The sequence below is a fragment of the Hemiscyllium ocellatum genome, chromosome 9 (assembly GCF_020745735.1).
Source record: "Hemiscyllium ocellatum isolate sHemOce1 chromosome 9, sHemOce1.pat.X.cur, whole genome shotgun sequence".
NCBI classification, from domain to species: domain Eukaryota; kingdom Metazoa; phylum Chordata; class Chondrichthyes; order Orectolobiformes; family Hemiscylliidae; genus Hemiscyllium; species Hemiscyllium ocellatum.
The window spans coordinates 54,874,695-54,892,868 of NC_083409.1; the positions used below are offsets into that span (position 1 = coordinate 54,874,695).

An 18,174-nucleotide genomic window follows, 5' to 3' on the forward strand; every position below is an offset into this window, starting at 1 on the left:
ACTGATGAGGGGTACAATTTGTGCGTGCCAAAATTATGTCTCACGAGCTTGATTGAAATCTTTGAAGAAGTAACAAAGAGGCTTGATGAGGACAGATGTGATCTATTACTGACTTCAGAAAGGCGCTCGACAAGGTTCCTAGACTGGTTAGCAAGGTTAGATAACATGGAAAAGAGGGAGAACTAGCTATTTGGATACAGAACTAGCTGGAAGGTACAAGACAGAGGGTGGTGGTGAAGTGTTGAGCTTCAGACTGAAAGGCCTGTGATCAGTGGCGTGCCACATGAACTGGTGCTGGGTGCACTGCTTTTTGTCATTTATATAAATGATTTTGTTGTGCAAATAGGAGGTATGGCCAATAGGTTTGCAGGTGACACCAAAATTGGAGGTGTAGTGGACACGAAAAGAGCTGTGTTTTGGAAAGGTATATCAGGGCAGAACTTGTACACTTAATGGTAAGGTCCTGGGGCGTATTGCTGAACAGAGAGACCTTGGACTGCAGGTTCATAGCTTCTTGAAAGTAGAGTTGCAGGTAGATAGGGTAATGAACAAGGCGTTTGGAAGCTTTCCTTTATTGATCAGAGCATTGAGGATAGGAGTTGGAAGGTTGTGTGGCTGTCCAAGACCCTGATTAGGCACTATTGGAATATGCGTGCAACTCTGGTCCCATTCCTATGGGAAGGATATTGTGAAACTTGAAACGATTCAAAAAAGATTTACAAGGATGTTGCTCGGGTTGGATCTATTTTCCCTGGAACGGTAAAGGCTGAGGGATAATCTTGTAGAGATTTATAAAATCATGAGGGTCATGGATAGGGTAAATACATAGGGCTGGAGGAGTCTAGAACTAGAGGGAATAGGTTTAAGGTGAGAGGGGAAAGGTTTTAAAGGGACCTAGGGAGCAAATCTCTGACACAGAGAGTGGTACATGTACAGAATGAGCTGCTAGAGGAAGTGTTGGAGGCTTGTAGAATGACAACATTTAAAAGGCATCTGGATGGGTATGTTAGTAAGAAGGGTTTAGAGGAATGTGGGCCAAGTGTTGGAAATGGGACTAAGTTTATCTGGTCAGCATGGACGAGTTGGGCTGGAGGGTCTGTTGCTTTACATCTCTATGATTCTAAAAGCTTGAAATCCTGTGCCTCTTATCTATCAGAGTACACTGATTTAAGAAGCTTAATTGGAATTGTGGATTGCACCATGAATCAAAATATTTTTGGGATATCAAAGTATGCATTGTTTTTAAAAGCTTATTGCAGAAGTAATTATTTTTAAGGCTGATTCATTGAATTTTTAACACTCTTGACTTCATTAGATATTAAGCTGTTGCAGGTGCTAGGTAGTTCTTAACATGCATTACATTTTGTATTGTTCCAGATATATGATGTGACTACTAATAGAATCTGTTTTTCTTTGTGAAAGGCCAATTTTAAGTTTGCATAAACGATTGAATCAGTAGTCCAGTACTAGAGAGGTATTGTATGTACCATGTCTCAATTTCATCTCTAACATCAATGGGAATTTTCAGGAAATTTGCATCTACAAAAAAAGTACAAGATTGTGAAGACTGACAGGCTGCAGGTACTCCACTAAAGCTTCGTTCCTCTGCATACACTTGTGCCATGCATTGTGATTGTTGGTCTTTCGTGCCACCGCAGTCCTAATATGAAATCATTGAACTGTGAATTTAGATATAGTTAGGACATGCTTCAACACTTTCAAGGCACTCTCAGACTCATTTCACAACTGTTTAGATAATGACAGCTGGGAAGTTTTCCATTCTACCATCCAAGATATCTGATCATCTTTCAGCAAAAATTGATAGCATTTTTAAATATCATGATCTAAGAATCTTATTGCTTTTCTATCTGTCCAATAAATAGATTCCTACTGTTCACCTTTTTCCTAATTCACAAAGATATTATCCTAGAACTGTTCCCCTCTCTTTTTAAAATAAATGTGCAAAGAACACCAGTAAATGGTTCCAAACACAGATTGCAACTTAGTATAAGAATCAATTTTGAGCATGCAGATATTGCATTTATTGACATATGGATTAAACCAAATATTTTATTAATATCTTTGCTTTGACGTACATTTGTATATGATGATGCAAATTGGAGCTGCTACTAGGTGCAGAAAAAGTTAATCAGCCATATGGATATGGAATATGGGGAGGACGAAAACAATTATTGAAAGTTCGGGGGAGATCTGAAGAAGAAAAATGAGTAGATTAGTGGGTAACGTAAAAGAGAGCCAAAAGTGTGTCTCAAATGTAACTCGTGAAAGGATAATTAAAGGAAGGATATGTTGATAAATGACTGAAAAGGAGATCTTTTTGTGGAAACTGCGATCATGGCTGAGATCTGAAACAAGTATGTTGTATCTGTCTTTACTGGAGGCTCATTAAGCAGAGGACCCAGGCTTAATGTGTTTGGCAAACTTATCACAACAGAAGTTGTGATCTGGAATACCTTGCTTGAAATGTTGTTGGAAACAAGTTCAAAAGTAACTTTCGAAAGACAGTTGAGGAGGGCAGCGATTTACAAGCTGATGAAGAAAGCATGATGAATAGTTCCACAAAAGAGCCACACTGGGGCAAATGATTCTTTCTGTGCTGTATCATTTGAAGATTGATTGTATTAGACCTTTGCAACTTCTTATTATAAGGCCTATGGTATTTTGGGCTTTGAAGATGTAAACTTTTGATAACCTCATTTACTACAATTGTATGGTCCAACTCCCATTGCAAATCAGATAAAAATAATCATCATCTTAGGAAAAGGAGTAACCCATCAAGTCTGCTATGCCATTTAGTATGACAATGGCTGATGGACTGCTTCGCTAATTACCCACACAATCTCCATAATACTTTCCACCATTGATGATCAAAAATGTATTAACTTTATTTTAAATGTACTAAGCCTGAGCTTCCGTAGCTCTCTGTGTGAGTTAATTCCAAAGATTCATCACCCGCCGAGTAAAAAGATTTTTCCTTATCTCAATCCTAAATGGCATTCACTTTGTTTTTAAATTGTGCTGCCCTGGTCTGGACTTAACCAAGAGAAATCTCTTACCTGCATCTACCCTTTTTACCATCTAATTATATTGTAGATTTTTGCATCACCTCTCATTCTACAAAACTCTGGAGACTGCAGGCTGGGGTTGCCCTATATCTCTTCATAGGACAACCTGAAATGGTTCTGGTAAACTTTCGTTGCACTCCATTGATGGTGTTTATATCTTTCATCAGGACTGGGGAGGGGAAAGGGACTGAGGAAAAATGGGGGGATGGGGCTGGGGGAAAGGTAGGTGGGATGGTGATAGGTGGATGCAGGTAGGTGATTGTGATTGGTCAGGAAGGGTGAAGCAGATAGGTGGGAAGGACAGATTAGGTCAGGTCAAGGGGGTGAGGTGAAGTGGGAAGGCTGAACCTGGGATGAAGTGGGGTGGGGGGTGGCATTGGGAAGATTTGGAAGCTAGTGAATTTTATGTTAAGGCCATAAGGTTGTAAGCGTCTGATGCAGAAGATGATGTGCTCTTCCTCCAGTTTGCATGTGACCTTATTTTAACATTGGAGGAGGTCCAGGATGGTCATGTCAGGCAAGTGGGAGTGGGAATTGAAATGGCTCGCAACTGGGAGGTGGGCTTGATTGGAACATGCAGCCCATAGATGCTTCGTGAACTGTTCCATGAGTGAGTGTAAACTACTTGCAGTACAACAGGAGCAAATGGAATTTGTTTAATATTTGAATTTGGGATCAAGAATGTGTCTTGCTTATCTTTTATTTACATGCACTCAGTTTAATCACATATTTTCTAAGATCTGTTTCGATGTTTCTATATACAGGTACCATGAGACCAGATTTAAGGAGAGACAGAATCTGAATAGCAAGTAGTTAGACAAATTACTGTAGATGGCTAGATGGTGGGTGCAATAAAAATAACTTTTTAAAACGTTATTTTCAGGTCCATTGATCTCCGAAAAACCAGAAAGATTTAAACAAACACCCTCCACAAACAAAAGTCGTCAGCAACTTCAAAGAGAACGAGTGTTACATCAGTTGCATAGTCGCAGATCAATGGAGCATAATCAAATTGATCCAGGTCAACAATTTTCCAGACTGAAAATGAGACCACCCGAAACTGCAGAGCCTTCATCACCCAAACTAGAACCAAAGGAGGCTCAGAATGAGAGTGAAAAACAAAGTGAAACTAGAGTAAGCCATCAGATGGACACAAACGGAGCCAAAGCATCATCAACATTCCAAGACTACTCAGTCCAAGACTTAACAACAGAACAGATGAAAGGGGTGGAATTGTTAGTAAGTCTAGAAATAATTGTAAAAGTATCTTTGGAACTACTGGTAGGTCAGTTAAACTGTCACATTAATATCTTCTATGTAGCATTTTGATTGGAAGAGGAGTTAACTGCATCGAAGTAAAATGGTTACAAGTTTAACTTCCTAACGTAACAGGAGTAAGTCATTCAAATTCTGAAGTCTGTTCTGCCATTTAGTTAACTCATGATTTATATAACTTGATTATGTTTAACTTTTGTAGTCTCATGTGCCTCGATACCTATCCAAAGTTTTCAGAAACTTGTTTTGAAATCTTGAATTTTTCTATTTTGAATGTCTTTTTGGAGGAGAATGTATTAAATTTCTATGCCCTTTGCATAAAGACGATTCCTGGCTTCATTGAGCAACCTGGCTCCAACATTAATCTTACACCTATATTTATAGATTCTTCTACCAAATTGTCTCTCGCATTCTTGATTTAACTAACCTATCCTATCCTTAATGATTGCCCCTTCAACTTTCATCCTTTGTGATTCAAGCCTAAATTCTGCAATGTTTTTCAGAACTTGTTCATTTTAATCCTACTGATATTCTACAATTGTGCTCAATCCTTGCCAAGCCAAAAGATTCTTCCATGTAATGTAGTGTGCTGATGTGAGAACGGAAAATTGGGGAAGGCTGGTCTGCACCCCTTGGTTTCTGCCAAGGAGCATGATAGTGCTGAAATCAAGAAATTCAATAGGATACTATTCTAACTAATCAAGATTGCACTTTAAGTCCATCTTTTCAATAGACAGTAAACTTGGTCCCCAATTAAGATTTGATTAATAGTACTTTCTCTTGAAACAATAAAGTAAATTACACTATATCGCATAAAGCTGGAAATCAAACCTTGCTACTCTTAGAGTTGCCACGAGTTCAATGTTGTCAAACTACCCAAAGTCACTGATGTACTTACCTTGATTGACTTAGGTTAACAGAAAACACATACCAGGTTCCTGTGCTTAACAAGAACTGTCCGTTACAAATATATTCATCATAGAGATGTACAGCACCAGAACAGACCCTTCAGTTCAACTCGTCCATGTCAACCATATATCTTAAATTAATCTAGTCCCATTTGCCAGCACTTGGTCCATATCCCTCTAAACCCTTCCTATTCATATAACCATCCAGGTGGCTTTTAAATGTTGCAATTGTATCAGCCTCCACCACTTCCTCTGGCTGTTTGTTCCATATACTCACCAGGTTTTGCGTGAAAAAGTCGCCCCTTAGGTCCCTTTTAAATCTATCCCCTCTCACCCTAAACCTATATCCTCTAATTGCAGACTTCCCCCAATCCAGGGAAAAGACCATGTTTCTTTACCCTTTTCACGCCTCTCATGATTTCATAAGCCTCAATAAGGTCACCCCTCAGCATCTGACGCTCTAGGGAAAATAGCCCCAGCCTATTCAGCCTCTCCCTATAGCTAAAGCCCTCCAACCCTGGCAGCATCTCGTAAATCTTTCTGAACCCTTTCAAATTTCACAACATCCTTCCGAAAGCAAGGAGACCAGAACTGCACACCGTATTCCAAAAGTGGCCTAACCAATGTCCTGTACAGCTCAACTCCTATACACTATGCTGTGACCAAATCTAAACAAAGAAGCAATTATGGCATCAACGTATAACTGTCTACTAGTTAAAACTCTTAACCCCTTTCTGAAATGTTGCCACACACTGACAGACACGGACAAAAATTGAGTTAATGGATGATGGTGCAACAGACGATACTGAGAAAGCATTGGGATTGGATGCTCCTTTTGTTTCCCTGGTCTTTTCCATCAGGTTCTTTCTCTTCTTCACAGGATAATTGTTGACAAATTATAAAGACTTTCACTTATTGATTTAAGACTAACGGTTTACAGGAACTGGTGGGATGAAACAACTGAATTTCTTAGCATCAGGTAAACAGAGAGATACACATCCAGGACCTCCATGTCCAAAGGACTGGGAGCTTCTCACTATATGGTTCGCACCCACAAGCTATTCCGCTACCCTGGTGCCAATCATTATAGTTGTTATCAGGTGAAAAACGTTTATCTTTAGTTTGTGCATTTGTAATCAGTTAATCAGCTACTTGGTGGCCAAATCTCACTTTGTACTCATTCCCCAATGACCTGTCACTGTTTATGACCATACCACCATCACACCACCACCATTTGCAAAGCTACTGGGTAAATTTGAACTAAAATAGATTACCGTCACTTGTGTTTAAGAAATATGGCAGCTTCTTCCTGAGACCATTGTTACCGTAGGCAGTTTTCCAAATTCCATCCACATCCAAAAAAAAATGATAATCATAGATTCACAAGTGTTATGGCATGGGAGGCAGCCATTCTGTCCATCATGCATACACTAGCTTGTAAAATGAGCATTATTACTGAATACCAATCTTCTGCATTCACCCCATACCCTTTCACATTATTTTTATTCAAATAACCATCCAATGCTCTCTTAGTCCCTCACTTGAGATATGCAGTTTTAGCAACTTGTGCATGATAAGCAAGCTGTAGAGTGCATGACTTCATCTCACTTATTTCTCTTTCCATCATTCTCCCTTCTTCATCAGCTTTCACTCCACCCTAAGTCAGATTAAGAAACAATCAGTAGATGTATGAGGTATACTTTGACTTGGCACCATTGGAAGTGGGTGAGGTAATGGTTTTTTCTGTTTACAGAAAAATGAACTAACAATATATCATTCTTAAACTAAAGTACTGATGTTATAATTTAATAAGATACTGCATAACTTAATAAATAATATTTGTTCTAAAAATCAAGAAATACTGGAGATTCCAGCAGATTAGGCAGCATCCACAGAGATGAAGAAGGCTAACATTTTCAGTCGAGTATGCTCCGAAATAATGTTTGTTTGTGGTCCCTATCGTGGAAATTTTAAAAATAATCCACATAATTTGGGAGATTAGGCGCATTGTTTTTTTTTTCGTTAAGAACATTGTGGATTTCTTCAGCTCCCATGGTGTAAATTGCCACAGTAGTCAAAACAAAAGTTTCCAGAGCAGATTGTTTGTTTGATATCAATTGGTCTGAAGCCTCAGTGTGATGAAAGCTCAGTAAAAGTATTTTTAATTTTCAGCTTGATAGTTACATAAACCTAGTAAAAAGGGCTTATGCTCGAAACGTCGAATTCTCTATTCCTGAGATGCTGCCTGACCTGCTGTGCTTTGACCAGCAACACATTTGCAGTTACATAAACCAGTTAGTGAAAATTTCAAGGGAATTATTTGTAATTATAATAAAATGGAATGAATATTTCTTTTGTACGTTTCATTTCTCTTTTTAAACATGGATAGATGTTTCTGAAGAAGCAGATGCTTTCATTATTTTTATTCAACTGTAAGCTTGTTCCAAAAGTAAATATTACTTAGAGCGTTTTTCTTTCTTTGGTTTGGAACAAAGGTTAATAGGTTCTAGGTTCAAGGCATATTCTTAGGGTAAGCAATCGGAGCTTTGGTCTGAGCTGGATTATGCATAATTGAATTTGGATTTATTGATGGAAACTGTGGTTGGCCAAAATGGAAATAATTTTTTATTTGTCAACATTTTCCACTTGGTCAACCAGCAAAAGTTTGCAAAATAAAGCTAATGGCAGTGCTATTTAAAAATACATTCCTGCCCCTTCTATGATAGAACTCTGCCCTGGTTCACAAATAGCCATTACAGCAAATTCTTAATTAAACTTTTAGTACTCCATCCATTTTCCTGTTTAATTTTGCTTAATTTGAATTACTGCATAATTCCCTTTTGGTGCACAAAAAATAGATTTTGAATTATCAGAAATAGTTGATGATACCACTCTAACATAATACATAGACACACCAGTCTGTTAATTAGTCTGCACTTTGACTGCCGATGAATCAATCAAAATTATTCAAGTACAGGTAACTGACTAGTTGATAATGCAGTGAGAAATCTAATATTTAAATACTTTAGGGAATAAAATAGCACAAAATTCTATTTGAGTAATTGATCAGTATTGAGTAAAAATAAATGTTAAAAATACTCTGTCAACTAACTTTAGAAAAAAAAGTCAAAACAACAGCAGTTTTAAAAGGGAGAAGAATAGACAAAGGAAGCACATGGTGAGGACAGTGCAGGAGTGAGAGAGAGAGAGAACCTGCACAGTTACTGCCTTTGCTGTTTTGAATTCATGTATTGCTGGACATCAGAGTGCGTCTGGGAAAATTAACAGTGAAATTCACAACTAATCTTGGAGGAATGTGTTTGGGCGAAGTTCACAGCACAGAATCAGATAATTTAATCATTGTTTTAAGTCTGTCCGATAGAAAGGCTGCAGTAGTGAGTAGAGTGGGTTTTTTTTATTTATATGTTTTTGGAGATATGTCTCTTGATTAAACTTAAAATATAAGCCATAACTATTAATTTAACCTGGGGCAGTGTTTTGTAGAGGAATAAGACAGTGTTATTTTCTGGGTCTGCAGATTGTGAAGGAGCAAAAATGGCCTTTAGTACAGTGATCTGTACTTCTTGTCAGATGTGGGAGTTTAAAGAGAGTTTAAGGATTACTGTGGATTATGTCTGCCATAAATGCTGTTGGATGCGAATCTTATCAGATCGAGTGGATCGGTTGGAGAGATGGTTAGAAGCAATGTGGAATTTGCAACAGTAACAGTATGTGATGGATGGCAGTTATAGAAACGGAGGAACGTCTCAGATACTGTCACATAGATTAACTCCAGCAAAGGTAAGAGAGGTAGGCACCTCGTGCAGGAGTCTTTTGTGGTTATACCCATTTCAAACAGGTATGCTGTTTTGGAAAAAAAGGGGGTGATGGATTCTCAGGGGAATGTAGCATGAACAGCCAAGTTTCTGGTATTGAGACTGGCTCTAATGCAACGAGGGGTACATTGGCTTCCAAGAGATCAATTGTGTTCGGGGATTCTGTAGTCCGAGGTACATGCACACGTTTCTGTGGCCAGCAGCGAAAAAGCAGAATGGTGTGTTGCTTCCCTGGTGCCAGGATCAAGGGTGTCTCAGAGAGGGTGCAGAATGTTCTCACGCGGGAGAGGGGCCAGCAGGAGGTCATTGTCCATATTGGAACCAATGACATAGGAAGGGAAGAGGATGAGATTCTGAAGGGAGATTACAGGTAGTTAGGCAGAAGTTTAAAAAGGCGGTTTTTTTAGATTAGATTAGATTTACAGTGTGGAAACAGGCCCTTCGGCCCAACAAGTCCACACCGACCCGCCAAAGCGCAACCCACCCATACATTTACCCCTTACCTAACACTACGGGCAATTTAGCATGGCCAATTCACCTGACCCGCACATCTTTGGACAGTGGGAGGAAACCGGAGAACCCGGAGGAAACCCACGCAGACACGGGGAGAACGTGCAAACTCCACACAGTCAGTCGCCTGAGTCGGGAATTGAACCCGGGTCTCGGGCGCTGTGAGGCAGCAGTGCTAACCACTGTGCCACCGTGCCGCCCACACGGTTCTCGAGAGTAGTAATATCTGGATTACTCCCAGTGCTATGAGCTAGTGAGGGCAGGAATAGGAGGATAGAGCAGATGAATGCATGGCTGAGGAGCTGGTATATGGGAGAAGGATTCACATTTTTTGGATCATTGGAATCTCTTTTGGGGTAGAAGTGACCTGTACAAGAAGGACGGATTGCACCTAAATTGGAAGGGGACTAATATACTGGCAGGGAAATGTGCTAGAACTGCTTGGGAGGATCTAAACTAGTAAGGCGGGGGGCAGGGAGATAGTGAGGAAAGAGATCGATCTGAGACGGGTACAGTTGAGAACAGAAGTGATTCAAACAGGCAGGGAAGGCAGGGACAAGGTAGGACTAATAAATTAAACTGCATTTATTTCAATGCAAGGGGCCGAACAGGGAAGGCAGATGAACTCGGGACATGGTTAGAAACATGGGACTGGGCTATCATAGCAATTACAGAAACATGGCTCTGGGATAGGCAGGACTGGCAGCTTAATGTTCCAGGATACAAGTGCTATAGGAATGATAGAAAGGGAGGCAAAAGAGGAGGGGGAGTGGTATTTTTGATGAGGGATAGCATTACAGCTGTGCTGAGGGAGGATATTCCCAGAAATACATGGGTGGAACTGAGAAACAAGAAAGGGATGATCACCTTATTGGGATTATATTATAGACCCCTAATAATCAGAGGGAAATTAAAAAACAAACTTGTAAGGAGATCTCCGCCATCTGTAAGAATAATAGGGTGGTTATGGTAGGGGATTTTAACTTTCCAAACATTGACTGGGACTGTCATAGTATTAAAGGTTTAGATGGAGAGGAATTTCTTAAGTGTGTACAAGACAATTTTCTGATTCAGTATGTGGATGTACCTACTAGAGAAGGTGCAAAACTTGACCTACCCTTGGGAAATAAGGCAGGGCAGGTGACTGAGGTGTCAGTGGGGAAGCACTTTGGGGCCAGCGACCATAATTGCATTAGACTTAAAATAGTGATGGAAAAGGATAGACCAGATCTAAAAGTTGAAGTTCTAAATTGGAGAAAGGCCAATTTTGACTGTATTAGGCAAGAACTTTGGAAAGCTGATTGGGGGCAGATGTTCGCAGGTAAAGGGACAATTGGAAAATGGGAAGCCTTCAGAAATGAGTTAATGAGAATCCAGAGAAAGTATATTCCTGTCAGGGTGAAAGGAAAGGCTGGTAGGTACAGGGTATGCTGGATGACGAAAGAAATTGAGGGTGTGGTTAAGAAAAAGAAGGAGGCATATATCAGGTATAGACAGGATCGATCAAGTGAATCCTTAAAAGTGTAAAAAGGGAGTAGGAGCAGAACAGACACCACTGAAGTTTGCTCAGAGGTAGGGTGGATTAAGGCCAGAGCATGGGAGAATTGAAAGCAAGAGTGACCATTGAAGCGTTGCCTAACTGGGGTTCATTTAGGTCATTGAGCACAACCAATATATCAGAGTTGGACTAAGTGTAAATTAAGACATAAGAAGGAAAGTTTTGAATTAATTCAAGTTTCATGGGATTAGAACACAAGACAGCCAGGCATATTCATGATTGATCATCTTCGTCAACACCATATTCCCACACTATAGTCCTTGATGGGATCTTGATTAGATAGCCAATGGGCTGAGAAGTGGCAGATGGAGTTTAATTTAGATAAATGCAAGGTGCTGCATTTTGGGAAAGCAAATCTTAGCAGGACTTATACACCTTCATGGTAAGGTCCTAGGGAGTGTTGCTTAACAAAGAGATCTTGGAGTGCAGGTTCATGGCTCCTTGAAAGTGTAATCGCAGGTAGGTAGGATAGTAAAGAAGGCGTTTGGTATGCTTTCTTTTATTGGTCAGAGTATTGAGTACAGGAGTTGGGACATCATGTTGCAGCTGTACAGGACATTGGTTAGGCCTCTGTTGAAATATTGCGTGCAATTCTGGTTTCCTTCCTATCAGAAAGATGTTGTAAAACTTGAAAGGGTTCAGAAAAGATTTATAAGGATGTTGCCAGGCTTCGAGGATTTGAGCTAAACGGAAAGGCTGAATAGGCTGGAGCTGTTTCCCTGGAATGTCAGAGGCTGAGGGGTGACCTTATAGAGGTTTACAAAATTATGAGGGGCATTGATAGGGTAAATAGACAAAGTCTTTTCCCTGGGGTCACAGAGTCCAGAACTAGAGGGCATAGGTTTATGGTGAGAGGGGAAAGATATAAAAGAGACCTATGGGGCAACTTTTTCACAGAGGGTGGTACGTGTCTGGAATGAGCTGCAAGAGAAAGTGGTGGAGGCTGCTACAATTGCAACATTGAAGAGTCATTTGGGTGGGTATATGAATAGAAAGGGTTTGGAGGGATGTCGGCCAGGTGCTGGCAGGTGGGACTGGATTAGATTGGGATATCTGGTCAGCATAGACAGGTTGGACCAAAGGGTCTGTTTCCATGCTGTACATCTCTACGACTCTATGACTGTAGGTGTCAGAATCATTCCTTGAATTTACTTGGCAATTGTATTTTTACATTTCTTTGATCAGAGCATAATCTATTCAACAAGGTAATTTCATTGTCTAGTTCCACTCAAAAAGTAAAATTATAAAGTCAATTTTATTTGTAGACGCGAGAGATCAAGGCTGGAACAACTGCAGCTAGAGCAGCGATTAATGGAAGAGAAGAATAAACGCAAGAAAGCTCTTCTCTCAAAGGCCGTTGCAGAAAGGTAGGACATCTTCAGAAGAGGAAGATAAACTGACTACCTAAATCCCCCCACCCACACGCTAACATGTTTTTATGCTACTGTATATCGTTAGAATTCATGTTCTCACCAAATTTTGAGGGATTCAAAGGTTAATTGCTTTTCCCCACATTGTCAATGTTGTGAGCAATCTAAAAGATGCACTGCAGAAATTCACCAAGGCTCCTTAGACAGTGCCTTTCAAACTCATGACTATCCATCTAGAAGGACAAGGCGGCACATGCATGATAACACTAACACCTGCAAGTTCCTCTCCAATCCACTCCCCATTCTGACTTGGGAATATTTTGCCATTTCTTCAGTATTGCACGGTCAAAATCCTGGAATGGCATTGTGGGTCTTCGTATGCCAAATATACTGCAGAATGTAGTTCACTACTTCTTCCTTAAGAACAACTCAGGATGGACAATAAACACTGGCCCAAGCCAACAATCCCCATAATCCAAGAATGAGTGTTCTTTTTTTAAATTGTGCCATTAATTTTGATAAAATTGAAGCTCAGTACTTTGCCAAGGATCCCAGGTGAACAAAAGAACTCATGCACTATTCATCAACGTCATTTGCAAAATTTGGGTCAACCATGTAACCTTCCAGTTCTTGCAGTCAAAACTGTAATGAATAATGTCCACTTTAACAATCAGTAATTATATTTTGCTAAGTTTGTTAGACTGTTAATTTTTTTTTTAACTAAAGCATGTTATGACAATTTGTTAGTAGTTATGTTTCTTCAATTTTAATCCATTATACTGATCACCCCAGGTCAAAGCGAACCATGGAAGAAACTGTGAAACTGAAGCAAATCCAAAAGGAACTTCAGACCTTGGATAGCTTGTTATCAAATGATGTTAACATCTTACGGAATCGTATTGAAAAGACCAGCTTGGAATATTATCAGGCTAAGTAAGAATACAAACACATGCTTGGTAGTGTATAATTTCACTTTTAGTCTCCTTTTTGAGTAATGTTTAAGCTTTTCATCTTGCACTCATCAGAACAAGGATGCAAGAGACATGACTTATCCAGAATAGAAAGATGGTGCTGATTGGTTGGGCTGTAATTGGCATGGAGATGCAGAAAGAACAATTAACAGACCAGGCAGGTAGCATGAAAGATTGTGGGAATCAGAATGTCGTGACTTTCAGGAATCATTTGTTATAAGTTATCCATTTTCCTTCAGAGGAATTCTGCACTGGAGATTCCTGGTCAGGGGCCTTCTTGTTAAGAGTCCATCCAGGAATCCAGAAATTAAGCATGTAGAAACCACCCAGCTTTTTGATTTTGCAGCAGTGATTGTGTCATGTTCTGTGATTTTTTTTTAAATAATCAGCAGCACAGCCACTATTGACAGTAGAAGGGTAACTTATGTCACATAAGTGAGAGTGTGACATACCAGGTAGAGAAACTTCTTTGGAAAAATTTGGGAGTTGGAGATTTCAGGCCTAAAGTGGGGTCAGGCTACAGAGTCCAGGGAGGGGTGCATTTTGAGTAGTCAGTTTAAGAGTTGCGCAGCAATTAGTGTTTTTTTTTAAATTGTCAAACTGTTCCCGGGTAACTATTAAGCTTAACTGAGTCAGGTCATCCTTTTTATTCAATCTTAATAGACTCCAAGGCTTCCACTTGCAGGTACATTGGCTGGGCTGTAGATTCTGACAAGAATCAAATGATTATTTGGCAGCTAAAGCTAATGTTATCACATCAGTTTTGTACCAAATAAAGTTTGATTTTAAATGATAAAATTAAATCCATTGTTTTAAAAGAAGTTATGGAAAATTTGTACCTTTTTAACAAAGGCAAATCCAATTTATTGTTTAAAAAATGGGGACTGAAATCGACAATTTGACAGGAAGGGGAGAAGTTGCAAGCTGAAGTTTTCCAGTTCGAGGATGAGTTATGGAAAGCTCTTACACAATCCCTGTCAGATGAGGTTGTAGAGGTTTTGGATGTACAGGTGAAAGAGCTGGTTAGAGCCAGGAAAGTGGAAACTCTTAAAATGGCAAAAGGGTTAGAAACAGACTGTATGCATGGATGGAAAAAAATGAGATAAGCAAGTCTGTGGGATAAGAACAGGCAAAATCAATTGTTCTCTCAGGACAGTCCTGTTAATGAAATCTTGGAGGGAGGTGGAAGTAGGGTTAACAGAATCCAACACTGGAGACTGGAGGGAAGAGTTTCAAGATGATAAGGTCACTGATAGTCTTTGAACCAACTTGATTTGACATTCATTGGTGGAACATAGTTCAGACAGGAATTGTCAGTTTCTCAGTCTCTGACAGAAGACTTTTTAGCAGGTTAAGTTATCAAGTTAGAGTTGAACACGTTCCAATTCAGAAGACATTGGGTTTGAGTGGGAAGTAGAACATAGGAGCAGGCATATGCCATTAAGCCCATCAAGCCTGCCCCACCATTTAGTACAATTTTGACTGATCAAACATTTCAGTGTCTTTTCCCAACTGATCCCATTAATATTGTACACTACTGGTAATCAGAAATCTGATCATCTGTAACTTAAACATACTCAAAAACTGTGTTTCCACAGCCCTCTGAGGTAGAGTACTCCAAGAATTCTCAACCCTCATGAGTTTTTTTTAAAACGTCTTCACCTCAAACCTAACTGACATTCCCTTCTTTTCAAATTGTGTCCTTGTTTCTAGACTCCCTAACCAGGGAATTCTGTACCCTGTATATGCCTTTTAAATATTTGTAGGAGAAAGTGAGGACTGCAGATGCTGGAGATCAGAGCTGAAAATGTGTTACTGGAAAAGCGCAACGGTCAGGCAGCATCAAAGGAGCAGGAGAATCAACGTTTCGGGCATAAGCCCTTCTTCAGGAATGAGGGAAGTGTGTCCAGCCAGGCTAGGATAAAAGGTAGGGAGGAGGGACTTGGGGGAGGGACGTTGGAAATGCGACAGGTGGAAGGAGGTTAAGGTGAGGTTGATAGGCTGGAGTGGGGGGTGGGGCGGAGAGGTCAGGAAGAAGATTGCAGGTTAGGAAGGTGGTGCTAAGTTGGAGGGTTGGGACTGAGACAAGGTGGGGGGAGGGGAAATGTGGAAACTGGAGAAATCTGCATTCATCCCTTGCGGTTGGAGGGTTCCTAGGCAGAAGATGAGGCGCTCTTCCTCCAGCCGTTGTGTTGCTATGGTCTGGCGATGGAGGAGTCCTTGATGGAGTGGGAGAGGGAGTTGAAGTGTTGAGCCATGGGGTGGTTGGGTTGGTTGGTCCGGGTATCCCAGAGGTGTTCTCTGAAACGTTCTGCAAGTAGGCGGCCTGTCTCCCCAGTATAGAAGAGGCCACGTCGGGTGCAACTGATGCAGTAAATGATGTGTGTGGAGGTACAAGTGGATTTGTGGTGTATATGGAAGGATCCCTTGGGGCCTTGGAGGGAAGTAAGGGGGGAGGTGTGGGCGCAAGTTTTTGCATTTCTTGCGGTTGCAGGGGAAGGTGCTGGTAGTGGAGGTTGGGTTGGTGGGGGATGTGGACCTGACCAGGGAGTCACAGAGGGAGTGGTATTTTCGGACCGCTGATAGGGGAGGGGAGGGAAATATATCCCTGGCGGTGAGGTCCGTTTGGAGGTGGCAGGAATGATGACGGATAATACGATGTATATGGAGGTTGGTGGGGTGGTAGGTGAGGACCAGTGGGGTTCTGTCCTGGTGGTGATTTGAGGGACGGGGCTCAAGGGCGGAGGAGAGGGAACTAGAGGAGATGCGGTGGAGAGCATCGTCAATCACGTCTGGGGGGAAATTCCGGTCTTTGAAGAAGGAGGCCATCTGGGTTGTTCAGTATTGGAACTAGTCCTCCTGGGAGCAGATGCGGCAGAGACGAAGGAATTATGAATATGGGATGGCGTTTTTACAGGGGGCAGGGTAGGAGGAGGTGTAGTCTAGGTAGCTGTGGGAGTTGGTCAGTTTATAGTAAATGTCCGTGTTGATTTGGACGCCCGAGATAAAAATGGAGAGGTCTGGGAAGTCTGAGAGGAGTCTGAGATGGTCCAGGTAAATTTGAGGTCGGGGTGGAAGATGTTGGTAAAGTGGATGAACTGTTCATCCTCCTCGTGGGAGCACGAGGCAACGCCGATACAGTCATCGATGTAGCGGAGGAAAAGGTGGGGGGTGGTGCCAGTGTAACTGCGGAAGATAGACTGTTCCACATATCTTAAGAGGCAGGCATAGCTGGGGCCCATACGGGTGCCCATGGCTATTACTTTGGTTTGGAGGAAGTGGGAGGATTGGAAAGAGAAGTTGTTCAGAATGAGGACCAGTTCAGTCAGTTGAAGGAGGGTGTCACTAGAAGGGTATGGGTTGGTACGGTGGGAAAGGAAGAGGCGGAGCGCTTTGAGTCCTTCGTGCTGGGGGATGGAGGTGTACAGGGACTGGATGTCCATGGTGAAGATAAGGCATTGGGGACTGGGGAAGCGGAAATCATGGAGGATGTGGAGGACGTGGGTAGTGTCCCGAATGTGGGTGGGGAGTTCTTGGACTAAGGGGGACAGGACCGTGTCGAGGTATGCAGAGATGAGTTCAGTGGGGCAGGAGCAGGCTGAGACAATGGGTTGGCCGGGGCAGTCAGGTTTGTGGATTTTGGGCAGGAAGTAGAAATGGCTGGTGCGGGGTTGTGGGACTATGAGGTTGGAGGCGGTGGATAGGAGATCCCCTGAGGTGATGAGGTTATGGATGGTCTGGCAGATGATGGTTTGGTGGTGGGAGGTGGGGTCATGGTCAAGGGGGCAGTAGGAGGAGGTGTCTGCGAGCTGGCATTTAGCCTCAGCGGTGTAAAGATCGGTGCTATGAAGAGATCAACTACCGCCTCAACCTCTCCACCTCTCTCACCCACTTCAACCTCTCCCCCTTGGAACGTGCAGCTCTCCACTCCCTCCATTCCAACCCCAATCTCACTATCAAACCGGCAGACAAGGGAGGCGTGGTAGTAGTTTGGCGCACCGATCTTTACACCTCTGAGGCTAAACGCCAGCTCGGGGACACCTCCGTGACTCGCTCGTGAGGTCCACACGCCCCAACCAACCCACCTCCACTCCCGGCACCTTCCCCTGCAATCGCAAGAAATGCAAAACTTGCGCCCACACCTCCCCCCTTACCTCTTTCCAAGGCCCCAAGGGATCCTTCCATATCAACCACATATTCACCTTCACCTCCACACACATTATTGCATCCGCTGCACCCGATGTGGCCTCCTCTATATTGGGGAGACAGGCTGCCTACTTGCGGAACGTTTCAGAGAACACCTCTGGGACACCCGGACCAACCAACCCAACCGCCCCATGGCTCAACACTTCAACTCCCCCTCCCACTCCACCAAGGACATGCAGGTCCTTGGACTCCTCTATCGCCAGACCATAGGAACACGACGGTTGGAGGAAGAGCGCCTCATCTTCTGCCTAGGAACCCTCCAACCACAAGGGATGAACTCAGATTTCTCCAGTTTCCTCATTTCCCCTCCCCCACCTTGTCTCAGTCCCAACCCTCCAACATCACCTTCCTAACCTGCAATCTTCTTCCTAACCTCTCCACCCTCACCCCCACTCTGGCCTATCACCCTCACCTTGACCTTCTTCCACCTATCGCATTTCCAATGCCCCTCCCC

General features: G+C 42.1%; 1 protein-coding gene across 1 annotated transcript in view; it reads left to right on the forward strand.

Moving 5' to 3' along the window:
• The window catches only part of gorab (golgin, rab6-interacting), a 53,925-nt gene that overhangs the window by 27,857 nt on the left and 7,894 nt on the right, over nt 1-18,174 (forward strand). Inside the window, exons 2-4 of the mRNA XM_060830324.1 lie at nt 3,970-4,321; nt 12,439-12,540; nt 13,336-13,476. Coding sequence (XP_060686307.1) covers nt 3,970-4,321; nt 12,439-12,540; nt 13,336-13,476 — 595 coding nt within the window. The remainder of the gene's footprint in view (nt 1-3,969; nt 4,322-12,438; nt 12,541-13,335; nt 13,477-18,174) is intronic.